This window comes from Nannobrachium achirus (genome assembly GCF_963921795.1).
Source record: "Nannobrachium achirus genome assembly, chromosome: 11".
NCBI lineage: Eukaryota > Metazoa > Chordata > Actinopteri > Myctophiformes > Myctophidae > Nannobrachium > Nannobrachium achirus.
In genome coordinates, this window is record NC_137820.1 from 54790349 (window position 1) to 54807679 (window position 17331).

The following is a 17331-nucleotide window of genomic DNA, read 5'->3' on the forward strand; positions in this document are numbered from 1 at the left end:
CACATGCTTAGATTACGTAACGGGGGAGTGATGTGGCTTATAAAAAAAACTGAAAAGAAGGGAAAGTCTCGTTCCACCATAAATAAAATGGATACGGGTTGCTACATGTGACCAGTTGGCTATATATAGGCTAACTAACCATTACTGACAGTAGGCTGTGTGTGTTTGTGTGGGTGCGTGTGTATGCGCGCGTGCGTGATATTTATAGCGATCTCTGTACATTCACAGGGGCACACGTGTAGAAGCCACTTCTACATGCAGCACCCCTTCCTAGTTGACACGTTAATGCTATATTTAGCCAAGCAAGCCTCCCGGCGTTGTTACTATTCCTAGCGTTTGTATACGAGGGGGCGCCGGTGGTACTTCTGTTATTTCTTTTTTTAATGAAAGGGAAGAAAAAGTCACATTTTCACAATGAATGGATTTTGACTCATTAGAATATATTCTTTTCATTTGTGCCAGATACACTGCCTACTGCAAGGGCCATCGGAGGACGTTGTGGCACTTAATTGAGCCCCTATGTTGCTTTAATTGAGCCTAAACATGCCTGCAATTAGCATATAGCCCATTGCCTGTATATTAGTTCGCCGAAAACGTATCTCTCCACCGCACTGACGCCGGCAAGGTACAGTATAGCGTTGGAAAGCGTCTGTTGCCTTTGGTAGGCTACACTGTCTGGTTGGAACAGGTAGGGAGGCGTCGAAATATGAGACTACCTTATATTCTTTCTGTTGAAATAGAACACAATATGGCGAAGAACACACCACAAATAGTTTTTAGTCTAGTTGTTTGTCCAGGGACTGCCAAAAACAAAAAAGCTAACAGAGACTGGAGTTGAGAGGAAATGCAATAAAATGACAATACAAAACGAGAATCAAATTTTCATTCAACAGAAACAGTATGTCCAAATTATGTGTGTAACCACTTGAACCCCCATGTCTATTCCGGGGTAACATTCCCCTGACTGTGAGCTTGTAGATCTGATATTTTTGGCAAAGAGATTTGGTGTACCATCTGACAGGAAAAGCGGTCCAAGTAGGCCTAGTTGTAACTCAGGTCCGTTTAGCTACCAATGTGTTGTCGGGGGTCCCTGCTTCATCTGTCTCTCAACTAAGGGGTCCCTGGCCTGAAAACGTTGAAGACCCCTCACCCCTGATCTAAACGCTTGGTAATAATTTGGTCAAACCCCCAGAGCTGTCCGTGGTGCTGAAACTACGGAGGAGTAGTGTACAGTCTATCTACTGTATATGGTGTACTCGCTGCACCGTCGTTTCAGCACCACGGACAGCTCCACCATCCATTTCATTGAAAGGGCCTGGATGGATGGCGCCACACATTCGGATCATCTGAGACAAATCTGTAAGTCAGGGGTCTTCAACGTTTTCAGGCCAAGGACCCCTTATTTGAGAGAGACATGAAGCAGGGACCCCCACAACCTCATAAAGTTTCATCGTTTGACAGCACAATCATCAGTGTATGTTGGATTCATGTCAGTTTGTGTTTTCAGATATTTAACCACTTAACCGTCAATACTTAAAGGGCCACTTCACCTCTGGTACAACCAGATCTTATTTTATTGTTGTTTGGGACACAATCAACACAATCCTGAGTTATTCTTTGTGTTCAATCTGTGTTTTGAGATATTTTAGTATTTCAGCTGTGCTAGTGATGCTTTTTGCATCATATGATGCAGCATGATGATGCAAAATGCATCATCATGCAAGTTTTTAATAAACTTGACCTTTCACTCTGTACTTAGTCTGCTCTTTTTCCTCTCTACATCAAAGCTCTTTGCCGAAAATAGCCGATCTACAAGCTCACAACGCCTAGTTGAGCGCTTGTAGATCTGCTATTTTTGGCTAAAGTTCTCAGAATATGGACGCGCTGGGGTTCAAGTGGTTAATATATAAAATAAAGGGAAAAAAGTTTCTATCACACAAAGATTTTGAGGACCCACTGTAGTGACTCTGATGACCCCCTAGGGGTCCCGGACCCCCTGTTGAAGACCCCTGCTGTAAGTTATATTTGTGGATACATTTGGTATACGCCAAGGTCTTAAGGAAGGTCCTTGTGGCTGATATTTCTATCTGTTTTTAATACATTCAGTGCATAGGTGTCAGTGTCAGTGTGTGAGGGGATTTTGACATCTTGATTTGGGGGGGATTTTTATTTTCAGCACCACGGAAGAGAAAAAAGCAAGTGCATGATGGCCGTGTTGCTTTCTATAATTAGTAGTACTTTCTATAAATCTTACTTTCAACACCACGATCAGAGTCCCATGAATATTATTAGAATAATATGTCCACGTATGTAGACTAGAGAATAAAGGAATAAACGTTTGGCATGTTTTCAGCACCGCGGAAAAAGTGTCGCTTAGACACCAGTGCAGCAACAAAGCCTGGTGTCCTCAGTGGCATGTCATCATCATGGACAGGTGCCCATTTGCCGTGCATCTGTGAGCATAGTGTGCTTTCTTCTGACTGCAGCTTATAGTCACATGATCAGGTTTCAAGCTTAATAATTTATATTCCATCACACGAGGATGTTGCTGGCCTTGCCAAAAAAACAAGCTATACAAGCTAACAACGTTGCGCGGCACTGTGTAGCCTATGTCCGGACTGTCGTCCCATGGCGCTACAGGTCCCTAATACAGCGAGGACAACCATGTGCTATTATTGATTCACCTTTATTTGAATTCTAACACGGATCCTTTGACACTGTATAAAAGTACTATCGTTCACCATCTATCTCTCTCTCTCTCTCTCTTTCCCTTTCCTCTGCCACTGTTAGACTACCACCCACTCATCCTCCACTTCATTATTTTCAGCAATACCGTGTCTCTCGCTCTCGCTCTCTCTCTCTCTCTCTCTCTCTCTCTCTCTCTCTCTCTCTGCACGCACGCGCGTGCATGAAGAGAGCTTAAGGTTTTGGGTGTAGCACATCGCCCCCTGCGGCTCGAAGCAGAGAATTGCAGATCTTTGTGTAGCCTATTATGTCCACAAATAAATGTATTGATTATTTCATTCAGCCACAACTGCATTGACAGTGAAAGTGAAACAACAGTCAGAGTTAGAAAGAACAGAAAGCTGGCCAATGACGAGTTAAATTATGAAAAAGTGGATTAATATTGAATGGGTGAATCGATGAAAGAATGAAGTAGGCTAAGGTGAGAGAAATGTGCAATGTAAACCATTCAATCAACACACACACACACACACACACACACACACACACACACACACACACACACACACACACACACACACACACACACACACACACACACACACACACACACACACACACACCACACATCACCAAATAGGCTACATCCTGTTCTAAAACAATATATTATTGTGTTACTTTTTAAATCCGTCCTGACCACACTTAGTGCCTACAAGCCATTTAGTTTGGCTGGGTCAGGGGAAGGTAAAATATTGGGTAATTAATAAATAATTAAATACTGTATATACTTCACATAGCAGCATGATAGAGTCCCTTAAACCCAGGCCAACAACAGCACAAAAAAAAGACAAAACGACATCCTCAAAGCTTTAAGTGACTTGTTGTTTAGCTGGTGAATAAAAATAGAACAGGTTGATTTGGGAGAGAACTTAGAGAAGTAGCAGATGTAGTACCATCTAGCGGCGAGAGTTTGGTAATGGTAATCACATATTGTTTCCTATTTTATTTGACGATACATTTGGTCATTGATAAATGATAATACAGTTCCACTGCAGGTTATATTTTTGCAATCAGCCTATTTCTCCTATATTTAAATATAACAGCCTATATTGTTGCCTAGTAGACTATTTGTAGGTTACATTGCGAATTATATTTGATCATAACCATAGATCAAATATTTATTGGTATGGTCTCAAAGTTTGGAGAAATATTCGTTTAGTACTGTCAAAATAACAATAAACAATATCCTATACAAATAGACATGGCTTTAGATTAATGCCATAATTATTGCTCAACCAATATTCTTATGTACAAGCTTGAAGTGAGAGCCGTTGCGGCTATTTTCACAATATTTATCTGTGGGACTGAGTCTAGTCTCGCGTGGCCAGACTGTTAACACAATTTTCAAATGTTTCTGTTATACATCATTCGGAGATTGTTATTGTGATGCTGTATTACAACATTTAGCTGGGGACCCCACTTTGAGAACCACAGTATTAATGTTTTGAGTTGCCTTGTTATTGCTACACAACTCAACTTGTCTTGCCTTGTGACAGGCAGGAAGGTATAGCCAGGCCAGCCTTCCAGCTTCTAGCCATGTGATTAGTTATAGAAACAGACAGACAGGCAGGCAGAAAGATACAAATACAATAATATACATATCCAAGCTGTATCAATCAAAGTATTAGATTCTTACCTTTCCTCAGAGACCCTATGGCAACAGCAGGTATTTGAGGCAGGGGGCTTATCGTCCCCCAACACCCCTGAGGGTGTAACAGGTGGAACAGACTGCATGTTATACAACAAAGCATACATTAGGCGTCAGAAAACAAAAACAAGTTAGACACAAAGGTTGTTGGGTATACTTAGGTATCTTTTGTGCTCACCCCGAAATTCAAGTCAAAGTGATAGTGTTGTTGCCATAGGCAAAACACTATTGTTCCCTTCCAGCTTTATAGAGTAACACTTTATAGTGTAAACCCTAAAAATCCATTGAGTTTAATGGAGGGGTGGTGCAGGACTTCATAGTAGGGATATTAAACTTGATCACCTCAACAGAGTGCAGTCTAGTTATTGGAAAGCATTAACACTTGATATTCGTTATTTTCATCTTTAAGTCCCTAGATGATTACCTAAAAAGCACTTGTACATCAACAGCAAATGTGCTGGTGTTTACCATACGCGAAATTAATCCCAGATGGAGCTGGGAACACAATTAGATTCATTTTGTATTGACCATCAACAATACTTTTTTGTAACTAAGCCATTGTAAATTATACCTGCCTGGTCTATAGTTCAACCTGCAAGAGTGGTTTTCAAAACTACAAAGCTACTCACTTGCTCCTGTGGAGTCATCAGTGCCTTACCCCATGACAATGTTCTTACTTAATGCTCTGACAAAGAACCAATGTGAGCTACAAAACCTCTGGGTTCCATGAACATCCTTGTTAATGTGTTAAAGAGTATTCGTGTAGTTAAGCAGTTTTAACAGGACAAGCATATTGCTTTTCCTGGTCTTATGTCCAATCATACACATTCCAAATGTCTGCTTAAACCATTAACTATTTTGCACCAACGTATTTTATTAGTTGGGATTAATTTTCCTCTTGCGGATGTGATCACATATTCCACGTTGTTAAATAGGGTTCAGGAGAATGTGAATGTAGCACACCCTAGTGGCGCAGTGAGGGACCAACACATTGGTCCCCTTTTAGGGAGTTTGAAAAATACACAGAAGACTTGCAAGACCACCTGAGATCTCATCTGCAGCACTTACACAGTAGTAGAAATGCTTCATCACCATAGACATCTGAGACTTATAGAGCCAATTTAGCTAACAATCACATTTGACTGAACTGTCTTCTTTAAAGATCTGCTTAAAATAATGATGGACTTATCAGAAGCAAAATCTGTTGCTAAATTTTATGCTACAATGTCCATGTAGTTTTACCAGAATTTATATTGTCTAAGGCAGGGGTTCCCAAACTAGTTTGGCTCAGGGCACCCCTATAAATATATATTTTTTCATCCGAGGCACCCCTACATTATATTCATTTAACTTTCACTCCCAGCACCTTATATTTATGGCATATTTTAGCGATTATCTTTAGTGAGGAAAAGTTGAGATCATGGCCATTTTGATGTGAAATGACAGAAAATACAGCTGTACTTCAAGTTTAATATGATATTAAATATGTGTCCAAATGAATTCCAAATATTATCAAATGATCTCACGGCACCTCTGGACTGTCGTCACGGCACCCCAGGGTGCCCCGGCACCCACTTTGAAAACCCCTGGTCTAAGGTCTGAATCTCTGAATCTCGGTGTTAATGGAAATGAACAGCAGGCATATCTGGAGAACATTTCGGCTAATCTGACTCGGAGTAGCTAAACTACCGCCGAATCACTTTACCAAACACTACATGACAAAGAGAGGACCAAAGCTGGAGCTTTACATTACAAGTTGTACGTTTATGATAAAAAGTCAAATGGAAACATTATCCGACTCATACAAAGTATCAAGTCAGCTGATAACCAATCAAAGCTCTAAAAACATTGATAATCAAAAAACCCTTTCAACTTCGGATTAAATAAAAAGGTACAAAGAACGCATTCGTTGACACGTCGCCAAGGAAAAGTTTTTTTTTTTCTTTCTACAACAAATTGTGGGAAAACACAAATCACGCAGGTACGACTTGTCAGTCATTTTGTTCCACAAAAAAGACAATAAAAAATAATTATAAGAAAACAAAACAAAAACTGTTTCTTCAAACTATTACCGTGGCTGAGTAGAATGGAGAGGGGAGGGGTGGGAAGGGAGGGTGAAAAGGGCAGGTAGAAAAAGTTCAAGTCCAGACTTTGAAGAATTTGGATTTGTACAAAGTGTGTGTGCGACTGTGCGTGTGTGTGTGTGTAGGGGGGGGGGGGCTTCCTGAATAAATGTATGTTGAAAGACAACGGCAAGGAAAGTAAGAAGTAAAAAGTGGACGAGTTTAAAAGGGAGGTGAAGAGTGTGAAAGGGGAGCCCTCAGAACAACGAGGATGGTGATGAGCTGCAGTTCAACGAGCATGTTCTTTTGAGTGTCTCTCAGTAGATCCGTCCTCGACTCCGGTTGCCCCTGCCTCCAAAACCTCGACCCCGGCCGCCTCTGAATCCTCCACGTTGTTCTGGAATCACATCACACACATCAGCATCAGTATAATAATATGTTTTAACCACTTGTCTTGTTTAACCCTTGTCTGGGGAAAATATTTGGTCAAAATAGCAGACCTACAATCTCACAACACATCACAACGCTAGAGGAAAAAGGAGAGGCCTAGTAGACTTCTATGGGATTGACTCTCGTCAATTACAGTGCTCAAAGAAATTAAGGGACCAAAATGTTCCCTTCTTTGAGCAGTACTACAATATACTATACTCAAATAAATTAAGGGGACATTTTTGGTCCCTTAATTTCTTTGAGCAGTATATATAGTGGTTAAACAGCTTTGTGCTAAACAAAGTTTACTACAGGGTTCCCACACATCTTTACCAATTAATTTCCAAAACCTTTCCAGAATATTTAACCCGATTTCCAGGACTATATAACAATAATTCAGCTCAATATCGAGTTGCTTACTCCGATGCGCAATGCCCAAAGACAGGTAGTGTATGCCAGTGGTTCTCAACCTTTTCAGGCCGTGACCCCCGAAATAATCATATTTGAACTGGGGACCCCAGCACCCTGACGAGCACTAAGAGTAGAGGAATTTTGTATAACACAGTTTTATTGTGAAAATACATGCGCTACATGCTCTACATGCTGTGAAAATACATGCGCTACATGCTCACAACACCTCGCGTTGCGTTGCGAGGCGTTGTGAGCATGTAGATCTGCCATTTTCACAATTTATGCCTCTAATATTTGACAATTTGGCCAATGTTTAATTTGTCATTTCAGAGGTATTAACAAAATCAATAACCAAAGACAATGCATAGCTATTTTATCCAGGACGTTCCAGGACCCTTGATCAATTCCAAAACTTTTCCAGTACTGGAAAAATATTTTTCTAATTTCAAAATATTTCCAGGAATTTCATGACCGTGGGAACCCCGTTACTAATACTTGTGTAAATAATGATAAAAATAATCTGACAGCATTGTTCTCGTCACACAATATTGCCATGACCCTCTCTCTCGCCATTCCTTCAAATAGGATTCGATCTTTAATTGTATACTGTGTTGTGACCGTAGCTTTGACACCAAATGAATTAACATTCATCCAACAGCTTCAGCCAAGAGAACTCCCTGGTCTCCCCCCTCGCTCACCATAGGTTCCGATGGTGGCGCTGTATTTCCCGCTGGGAGGGTTGTAGATCTGTCTGGCGTCTCTCCTGGGCAGAGGCGAGATTTGCTTCTTCCCTGTTGCACCCGTCCCCATCTCCTCTGCCGACTGCCTCTTAGGTCTGAGCACAGAAGAGTCAAGGATCGAAAGGTCAACCTCTAAACAACCAATTGACAAAACCTTCTTTTTTGTGCTGTGTGGGTCAAGCCATGAACCCTGGGCTTGGCTTGTACAGTATAAATTAGGCTTAACAGGGCAGCATGGTGGCTCACAAATAATAATAGTTACCTACTCCTCCCACAGGGGAAATTCAGTATTTTACAGCCCAACCCAGCTGCAGTGAGCAATTAGGGGTTAAGAGTCTTGCTCAGGGACACACATCGACATTGCTATCCTGGCCGGGAATCAAACCAGGGACAACCAGGGGAACTGGTTCTCCAGGCAGGCTCCCTAACCATTCAGCTATGGCCGCCCCACAACAAGAAGGACCTGGGTTTGAATACCAGTGCTGATCAACTGGGGCATTTACAGAATGTGCATGTTCCACCTGTGTTGAAGTTGGTTTCTTCCCACTAAAAGACATGGATGTTTCTCCAGCCCCAGATCTTTTCCAAAGAGTTACTCATCTACTATATCAGTACTTTGTGTGCACTCAATACAGAAGCAAATTCTATAATCTCAACAATCTGGTGTCCCTATTTGGGCATGCCAAAAATAGTAGATCTGCCATTTTCACACAGGTGTCTTGAGATTTTGACTTGCCCGTTTGCAAAAAAAAAAAAAAAAAAACGTTTGAAAACCACTTGTGTAGAGGATATGAGAAGCTTTGTGAGTGTAGGTGAAAGCAGACTTACGCCACAGGCTCTGCCTTTTGGACTGGTTTCCATGACAGGGTGACAGTGCTCTTGTATGATGGAGGGTTGTGGAACAAGTCCTGGAGGGAAAATAAGTTATAAGGCTGTGGTTGAGAGCTGATGAGAAGTTAAACAAAATCAAGCATTTGAGGCTTAAGTAGTTTACAATGTTGTCAAAGTCAACCAGAGGACCACCCATAGGACAAGTCATACTACTGTACGTGTTTGCAGTATCTATCTCTGAAGTAGTATCATCATACACACATATACGCGCGCGCGTGCGTGCGTGTATGTGTGACAAACAAATTAAAAATAAAAGACAGTACCTTGATGAGAATGTTGATGTTATTGGTGATCTTCAGTGCCACCACTTTGATCTTATTCTGAAAACAAATAAAGGAGAAGTTAGCCATGATCAGATGAACAGAATACAACATGGAACTAACCCTCCACTCCTTTGGGGGTCTCCATATTGATTAAAAACTTGGGACTTGATTAAAGTTTCTATTTGAACATTTAACTTGAACCCACAAAGACCTGGGTCTACATTCTAAAAGTGGATTCTAAATGAGTAGTTCTCACTTCTCGCAGGGCCAAGATCTAAAATGACAGATCCTTTCCTGGTTTTAATATGTTAATTATACAATAAACTATAATAATTACTCAATAGTAGCTTTGGATGTAAAAGAAACAAATACATTACAGCCCACAGAGACATAGTTGAATTGTGTTATCAAGGACATTTAGCGAAAGGTACACAATATGGAAATGCAGTGAACATTGGGCATTTGTTTCAGAGATATTAGGGTAACACATAGAAGTCCCATCACACAGTTCTGATCCTACCTCATCTGTCTTGAGTGCATCTCCAGTCTTGCCCTGCAGGGCCACTCGGAGCTGTCTGATGTAAACCTGCAAACCTCTGGCAAAGTACTGTAACCTGTTGGAGCACAGAACTACATTAACCACTTAAGCCTTACATGTTGTAGTATGAATAGCCAAAATAGACGATCTACACAAGTATATTAATATTTCCAAAAATTCAGGTTCAGTGCCACTGAAGAGTATGTCCGTCAATTGGTCTATTCATGTTTTATATTAAATCACGATCTCCTGTAGCCCGAGTTGTGCAGGAACTCAGTTTCCCATGATGCTTTGAGCATATGTAAACATCCACTTCCACATTCAGTCCAATGCGGTAAGGCAATGAAGAGAGATGCATTCATCTAGGATTCTACTAAGATTGTGTTGATCGTCAGGAAACATTGTTTTTGGAGCGGTGTGAAGCACAGCTCCGCTATGAGCAGCAATGTGTGTCCAGTGTCCCACAACAATGTGTGTCCAGTGTCCCACAACTATCTGGTTGAGTTTGAACTGTTTTCGCCACCTAGTGGCGGAAGAAATTACCTCTGGGAACTCAGATTGAGTTGACTTTTTTCAAATTGATTACTCATGCCATGGACACTTGAGTTCAATTATATATATATATATATTTACCTGGGACTGCTCAAATTCACCGCTCCACTTCGAACCGAGGTTTGATTTTTTTTTTCCCCAACGGGCCGTAACCAAGCATTCTCACCTGATCTTGAAGTCTTTGAGGCGCTCAGCATCCACCTTGTCTAGGAGGAAGTCAGGCAGTTTCTTGCCCAGCTGGTGGAAACCATACAGGAGACATTCTACGTAACTGAACTGAAGCTTGGGCTCCTCGCTCCCAGCGTTCTCACCGTTCTCCCCTTCTTCTGGAGGCAGAGGCATGAATTCCTAGAAAGATAAGATGGATAACGAGATTAGATGAAAATAAAAGGAGATGGAAAACCTCAACGCTGGAGCTACTCGTGGTGAATACAGTGGTTCTCTGCATCAGGGCCCACTTGGAAAACTTGTTACTGGGCCTCACCAATGCTCATCATAAGATGGCACCATTTCTGTGTACTCCGTGTCTCAGAGGTGGGCCTGCCTGCCAGTGAGGAGGTCACAGGTAGGCAGGTTTCTGAACTACCGTATCCACAAAATGACAAACAATTCTTTTGTCATTTATTAATGGAAGAACAAAGGCTTCCATTTCAGCAGGATAACTTTCCAAGAAGAGAAAGGATGTATCATCTATTAGCTTGGAATCCCCATGGATGATGTCATTGGTAGCCAGGTGTCTGAACTGTCCATAGCCCACCAATGAGACGCAGAGTGAGTAGACAGAAATTGTGGCATCTTGACAGGACGTTTGGCTGAGACTGAATAGCGCACACAGCCCACATCATTAGGAAATAGGTCACAAAAATATCATTTGGACTTCAAGAGTGTTGAGTGGTTAATGATGTCACTGAAAATGCATCCGTGATCAACAAATACACGGTAAGAAAAACTTTAGTACATGGCATGCGTGAATGACAAAATGTGCGCATTCCTACCAGCAATGTCTTAAAAATCTGGTTCAGATTGGCTTCCAATTTCTCCATGTCTCCACAGAAGGGACTCATCTCTGCCAACAGTTTCAGCACCTACACACATAACAGACAAATAAATAGTTTGATTTGTAAAAAAAAAAAAAAAAAAAAAAAGTATGCTGGTTATGTGATAATGTCTTCCATTCCTTGCTAAAAAACTGAATTGTCCACTTGGGACCTGGAATAAAGCACTGACCTCCAGCTGAATGTCGAGCTCAGCTACAGGGCTGGTCAGAGAAGTGAGGTTGGGTAGGACTTGCTCACAGAAGTACGTCACAAATCGCGTGGAATGAACATTTTTCTGGAGAGTGGGAGAAAGAGGAAAAGAAATGCAACAAATGATAAATGTACAAGGACACACAAGTAACAAAATAATTTTTTTGAGCAGTCAAAGAAGATAAACACATTACGCAAATACGCACACAAATTAAAAGTACATAATACTATTGATTCGGTACAGATTATTAAAGATGATGGGAAATCCACCGCTGCTTGTTAAGAAAACGTGCCAAACAGTGATGCCAAGTGTTAAGTAATAACACGTATAGTAAGCCCCTCAGCAGTAGCAATTGAACTCAGTTGTTTCAGTCATAGCTGCTTAACAGAAGCTGTGCGGGCCTTTCGATTTGTAGTTTAGTGATGTGCTTTCTCAAAACTCAAAGGAATTCCATCAATGCTTTTGTATTGTGGCAGCATGTGAAAGTTTGTACAGACGGGATCTGACCAACAGACAACTAAAATAAAATATCAACCATGATGGGAATTGAAGCAGTCACTTTGGTAGAGTATGTCAATACAGTATAACTTATGTCTCCCTGCTCTTCTATTGAGACACTTAGATAAGGTCATGTCTCCCCTAAGACAAACAAGTTTGACCTGTTGGCCAAATTCAATTTATCCCGAGCAAGCAGGCAGGCTCGCTCAATGGTAAAAAATGTCAGCACTTTAGGTAGAGGTACAAATCCGGGTTATAAGAGGAAAGTTACATAGAGCAGCGTTAAGTCCGTAATCCAAACCTTAAATATCGAATGACAAAAAGTAGTTTCTACACTGTTCACCAGCTTTCAGTAGACATGCACATTTTCAGCTTCACACTGATGTACTTACTGTGCCACGTCCTATTTCTCTCCAAAATGTGCGAATACATTTTAATGTATTCAACTCCCACATCATTTTTTACATATACATCCCGATTTATGCAGAGAAACTTCTATAAAAGGAGCTCTGTTGTGTGTCTACACTGCATTTACACACAAGGACCCAGAATATTATTTGACCAAATCTGGGGAGTTTAACATATTGCAACATTAAGTTGTACACTCAAACAATGGTTCGAATCTTCACCATTCTAATGCTTCATTATTATTACATTGCAACATTAAGTTGTACACTCAAACAATGGTTCGAATCTTCACCATTCTAATGCTTCATTGTTATTACAAAGTATCAGAATAAGCTCTAAACCAGTTTAGTCCAATCCCACGTCTTTGGTCTGAACTAGACTTTACATTGTAGTAGAAATATAATGTGTGTCACTCACAGAGAACAGTGGCAGGGCCTGGCGCGTACACTGTAACAGTCTGTCCACTGTGTCGGGGTCTGCAGGGTTTAGTGCCTGCTCCAGGAAGGCCTGCTCCACTACCAGCTCTACCAGCTGCTGTCGACCGGCGACGGACTGCAGCGCTCGCAGACCACACACCACCCGCATCAACAGCACAAACTCCTCCCCGGTCACATCGTCCAGGACCTGAGGGACACACAGATTTGTATTGTTGTAGATGAGGATCATCAACGTTTTCAAAAACAGCTGATCGAAAAGCTCACAGAAGTTCCGCTATTCGTCGTACGACAAATTACATAGGTCTTAAGTGGTTGTTGTTAAATACATTTACCTACCCTTAACACTGCTAAATTTAGCCCTAGCCATAAAGTCCTACCCCATAAGTAGTCATCTGAAAAAGTGTCCAAAATGTCTTTACTTTCGGGGATTGTCCAGATCTTTCAATGATTAGGATTAATAGATCCATATTGTTTTACTCGTTGTGCAAGAATGTACAAGACAATTATTAAAAATGTCTTAAACTCGCCAGAGACAAATTCTCTTGAAGGATATCAACTGTACTTAACCAGGTCAGTGAGAAGATATGGGAAAGAAAGGGTATTGGGGAGGGATAACATGTGCTGAGCTAGCATCCAAACCTGTGACATACATACTGTAGATGCAATAGCACTTGTCATGAATTCAGCATTTTCTTTTCTTTTTCCTATTCGTCAAAAATAAGAGGGATTTTTGGATACCATTTGCCAAACTGACGTAAGGTAAACTAATCCAGGTATTATGCAGATTCTCTGAGAATATGTATATTTCCATGGGGCTGAAAGAAGGTTGCCGTATTAATATCCCACATCTGAGTAACAGTGATGCCACACATTTAGTGGCCCAGTTGTACACAGGTGAGGGTTCACCTTCTTGGTTTCAGCAAAGACGTAGTCCTCCACCTCCTTGGTCATGACTTCCTCTGGCAGGGTCTTCAGTTTGAGAGAGAGGAACTTGATGGCTCTCTCCCTGACAATATCCTCACCCTGCAGGATCTGAGAGAACATACCTTCCAGAGTGCCTAGAAAAACAACCAACAAAGAGACAATAAATGACAAGTCTTTTCAATGATCAGATACATTTCAGAACACTAAAATACACTTTTAACATTTAAAATATTTCTTACGGATATCAATTTAAGTGACTTAAATCAAGTACAAGTCCTTGCTAAAGAATCACTGATTGAGCACTCAAGGTAGCTCTTAGTCTGACCCCCCCTAAACCTAACTTTACACTGGACTAGTAGAGAACAGTTCAGTTTGGTTGCACTGCAAGAGAACATTTTGAAAACTCTCACCCTTGGCGTCAACCTTGAAGATGGAGAGGAGAGCCGTGTTGACTTGGTTGAACTCTGGAACGTCATCTGGAAGCACAAAGAAAATGGAAAACGTCAGTTTAATATATACTGTACTGTACATATAAATATAAAGCAAAGTAGGAGCCAGCCAAAGTAAAAAGATGCTTCCGTCTTTCCAGCACCTAAAGGGAAGTTCTCACAACGCAGAACACAATGGTAAGTGATATGGGAGATGTGTTCGATATTGGTTGGTTCTTTAAAAGTTGGTCCATCAGAAGTATGTTTCATGCAGTTTGTACTCTTTATCAGGTTGTCTGCCTGAAGCGTTGGCGTAAAGCGTTCTCAGGTGTGCTGTGCAACGGTCCTGACGACAAACAAGACGAACAGAAAACTTCCGATACCTGTCTGTAGGAGCTGGGTGAGGATGTCTGCCACCCTGAGGATGTTCTCGCCTGTTGCAAATCGAGGGAGCTCCTTGATTGCCTGTCGTCTAATCTGTATCCAGATGGGAACAGGGAAGAGTTTTTAAAATGGTTAAATATTGTGTATTTATTCCTGTATTTCCTCTACACAACATGGAATAACTCAATTTTAAGACACCTTGGTGATTGTTAATGACCCAAAAAAAAAGAGAAAAGAAAAAAAAAAACTTACGGACACATCTTCATCTTCACAGAGGTCAAGCTGAGCGTTTATGGCGGCATCTGCCAGCTCCGGGAAGCTGCTGAAGAATTTGGGAATGAACTGAGCTGCCAGACGCTTCTCCTTGGGGCCTCCCTTCACACCATCCAGAATGACCTGGTATGCATCTTTATGCTGCAAAATATGAACAGAGTAAGGAATAGGGATTGTATTAACATCTTTGATGGTATTTTGATTGAAATGAGAAAGAATGCCATGCTCTAGTCTAGTGGTTCTCAACGTGGATTTCAGGGACTCTAGGTCTAAATTGACCCGTACAAGTCAGAAACTTTTGACAGTGTACAAATGGAACCAAATGGATTTGTACACTGTCAAAGTTAAGGGAAGACCTTCAAATTTCAAAGTTTGAGTGCCATTACATTACACATGTTCCTTTGGGGTTGCAAATAAGTACCACCACTTTTCTTAATTATTTAACTTCCAATGAATCAACACGTGCACATTCATTCAGACAGACAGATGATTAAGTAGCAGTAAATCAAAATAGCAACATTTATCACCAGTTATCAGAACCCTGATTATCAAAACATTACCACCTGGAATAAAGTCGGGCATTGTTTGATCCAGACTGAGCTGTTAAAACAAGCAATAGAAAAAAAATGTCTAATCAGAAATCAAGATATGTATGTTTCTGTAAATCTTGTGTGATCGACTCTGGCACATAATAATCATTATATAGTACACCTTTGTCCGGCATTGACGATGCTTGAAGAAGACACCAAGGATAACAACATGAGGTCACAAAGAAGCATTTACATTCATTTTACCTGCCATACATTCAGTAGGAAGGGGTAAGATAATTGTTTGTTGTCAAGCTAATTAAGTACCACGCTACATAGTAGTATACACAAACGACGCGGTTTTGCGGCCCTGGCCATGATGCGTATGGAGCACTTATAAGTATCATGTATTGCTCAATGAATTAACACAGCTGTGGTAACCCCCATAAGAATAATACCCCAGGCGGAAATCAATAAAGTATTCTAAATTGGAATAAAAGACGCTGACACCATTGTCCATTGACGACGCAGCCTTTGTCATTCTGCTCTAAACCAGTCGTTCCCGAACGTTTTGGGGACTGAGCGCTATAGTGAAATTAGCAGATGTGCAAGCTCACAACGCGTCACGTGGCTATTTTCACTGCATTTGTTTATCGAATTTATTTGATTTGTTCGTTTTAAAATGTACACAATTATTACAAAAATAATTATTGAAAAATGTAAAATATATTCTTGAATGTAGGAAAAATTTTACGCATGTCGTGACCCGTATAAATTGGTCCGTGACCCACAAATGGGTCCCCGACCCATTGTTTGGGAACCAACAGTGCTCTAAACAGTTAGCTTAGCATTAGCTAGCTTGTCCGAGGAGACGACTCACGAACGGATGGAAATACAAACAACCGGCGGAGGCTCCGCCAGTCAGCTCATACATGTCGTTCTCTAAAGCCCAGTAAAAGCCAGCATGCTGGCTCGGTCAGCGGTCTGGCTGCTGCAGTGTGTTGTTGAATCACCTGGCTGAGGTTGTCCTTAGGAGCGTCGGCCAGAACCCCGTAGCTACGGTACAGATCCTCCACAGTGACCGCCATCTGCGTGCCGTGCCTGGCCTGTCCGGATCACAAGAACCGCCGCTCGACGAAATCCGCAGATCTCTCTTCTTCTAATCTCCACTCGCCTTCTTCGGATGCTTGTAAAGCAAGCGGTGCTGTGATAATAACCCGAAATGTGCTCCTTAGAACGGGGGAGCGGGGAAGAGGAAATTTCCAGAAAGCTGTGAATGAAAGCCCGCAGTCGATCCGCTCCGTTCCCGCAACGTTTCGTTTGCAAAGCAGAAAATGCTGCTCTACGCCGGAAGGAAAGGACTCGAATGACTACAATGGCGCATGCGCACAATTCATGAACCGCGCCATGGGCGTTCATAAAACTACAATAGGACGCACAGTGATGACGTCACGTTTGAGACGCCCGAATCGCAGTGGGCGTGGTTTACTGGTTTAAAAAAAAAAAAGATCCAACCCTATGAAAAAATCTCCCGTTCATTTCCTCATAGACTTTCATGAAAATAATTATAATAATGTTAGGCCTAGAACCAAGCCATCCAGGATGACAGTGAATCATGAACATGAAACCTTTGTTTCTATGAAATGAACAAAGGGTATTTATTAAATGTAGTATATCAAATAATTAAATATTAAAATATGTTCACTGGAAACCTGGATGGCTTGGTTCTAGGCTTAACATAATTGTTATAAATATTTTTGTAAAAGTCTATGGGGAAAACAAATGGGAATTTTGTAGTGGAGCCCGGAAACCACTTCCACTGCAATGAATGCTCTATCTTATTGATTGATTTACAGTAACATACATAAACCACTTTCAACCTGGCATCATGGCATATATTAATTACATAATGACATTATGGTTA

General features: G+C 41.3%; 2 protein-coding genes across 2 annotated transcripts in view; both read right to left on the reverse strand.

Moving 5' to 3' along the window:
* hsd17b12a (hydroxysteroid (17-beta) dehydrogenase 12a) overlaps positions 1 to 5040 on the reverse strand; it is a gene marked incomplete at both ends in the record, with an annotated part of 8284 nt that extends 3244 nt beyond the window's left edge. Inside the window, 2 exons of the mRNA XM_080737200.1 lie at positions 4382 to 4473; positions 5023 to 5040. Coding sequence (XP_080593326.1) covers positions 4382 to 4473; positions 5023 to 5040 — 110 coding nt within the window. The remainder of the gene's footprint in view (positions 1 to 4381; positions 4474 to 5022) is intronic.
* Positions 5041 to 6613: 1573 nt separating this feature from the next.
* On the reverse strand, positions 6614 to 16720 carry api5 (apoptosis inhibitor 5). The gene is made up of 14 exons (XM_080736795.1): positions 16421 to 16720; positions 14860 to 15021; positions 14607 to 14700; positions 14206 to 14271; positions 13778 to 13929; positions 12852 to 13058; positions 11508 to 11612; positions 11276 to 11365; positions 10447 to 10628; positions 9711 to 9804; positions 9191 to 9247; positions 8865 to 8944; positions 7995 to 8131; positions 6614 to 6853 (listed from the first exon to the last, which is right to left on the reverse strand). The coding sequence occupies exons 1-14, from the start codon at positions 16493 to 16495 to the stop codon at positions 6774 to 6776; spliced, it is 1581 nt and encodes a 526-aa protein (XP_080592921.1). The 5' UTR covers positions 16496 to 16720; the 3' UTR covers positions 6614 to 6773.
* Positions 16721 to 17331: the final 611 nt, after the last annotated feature.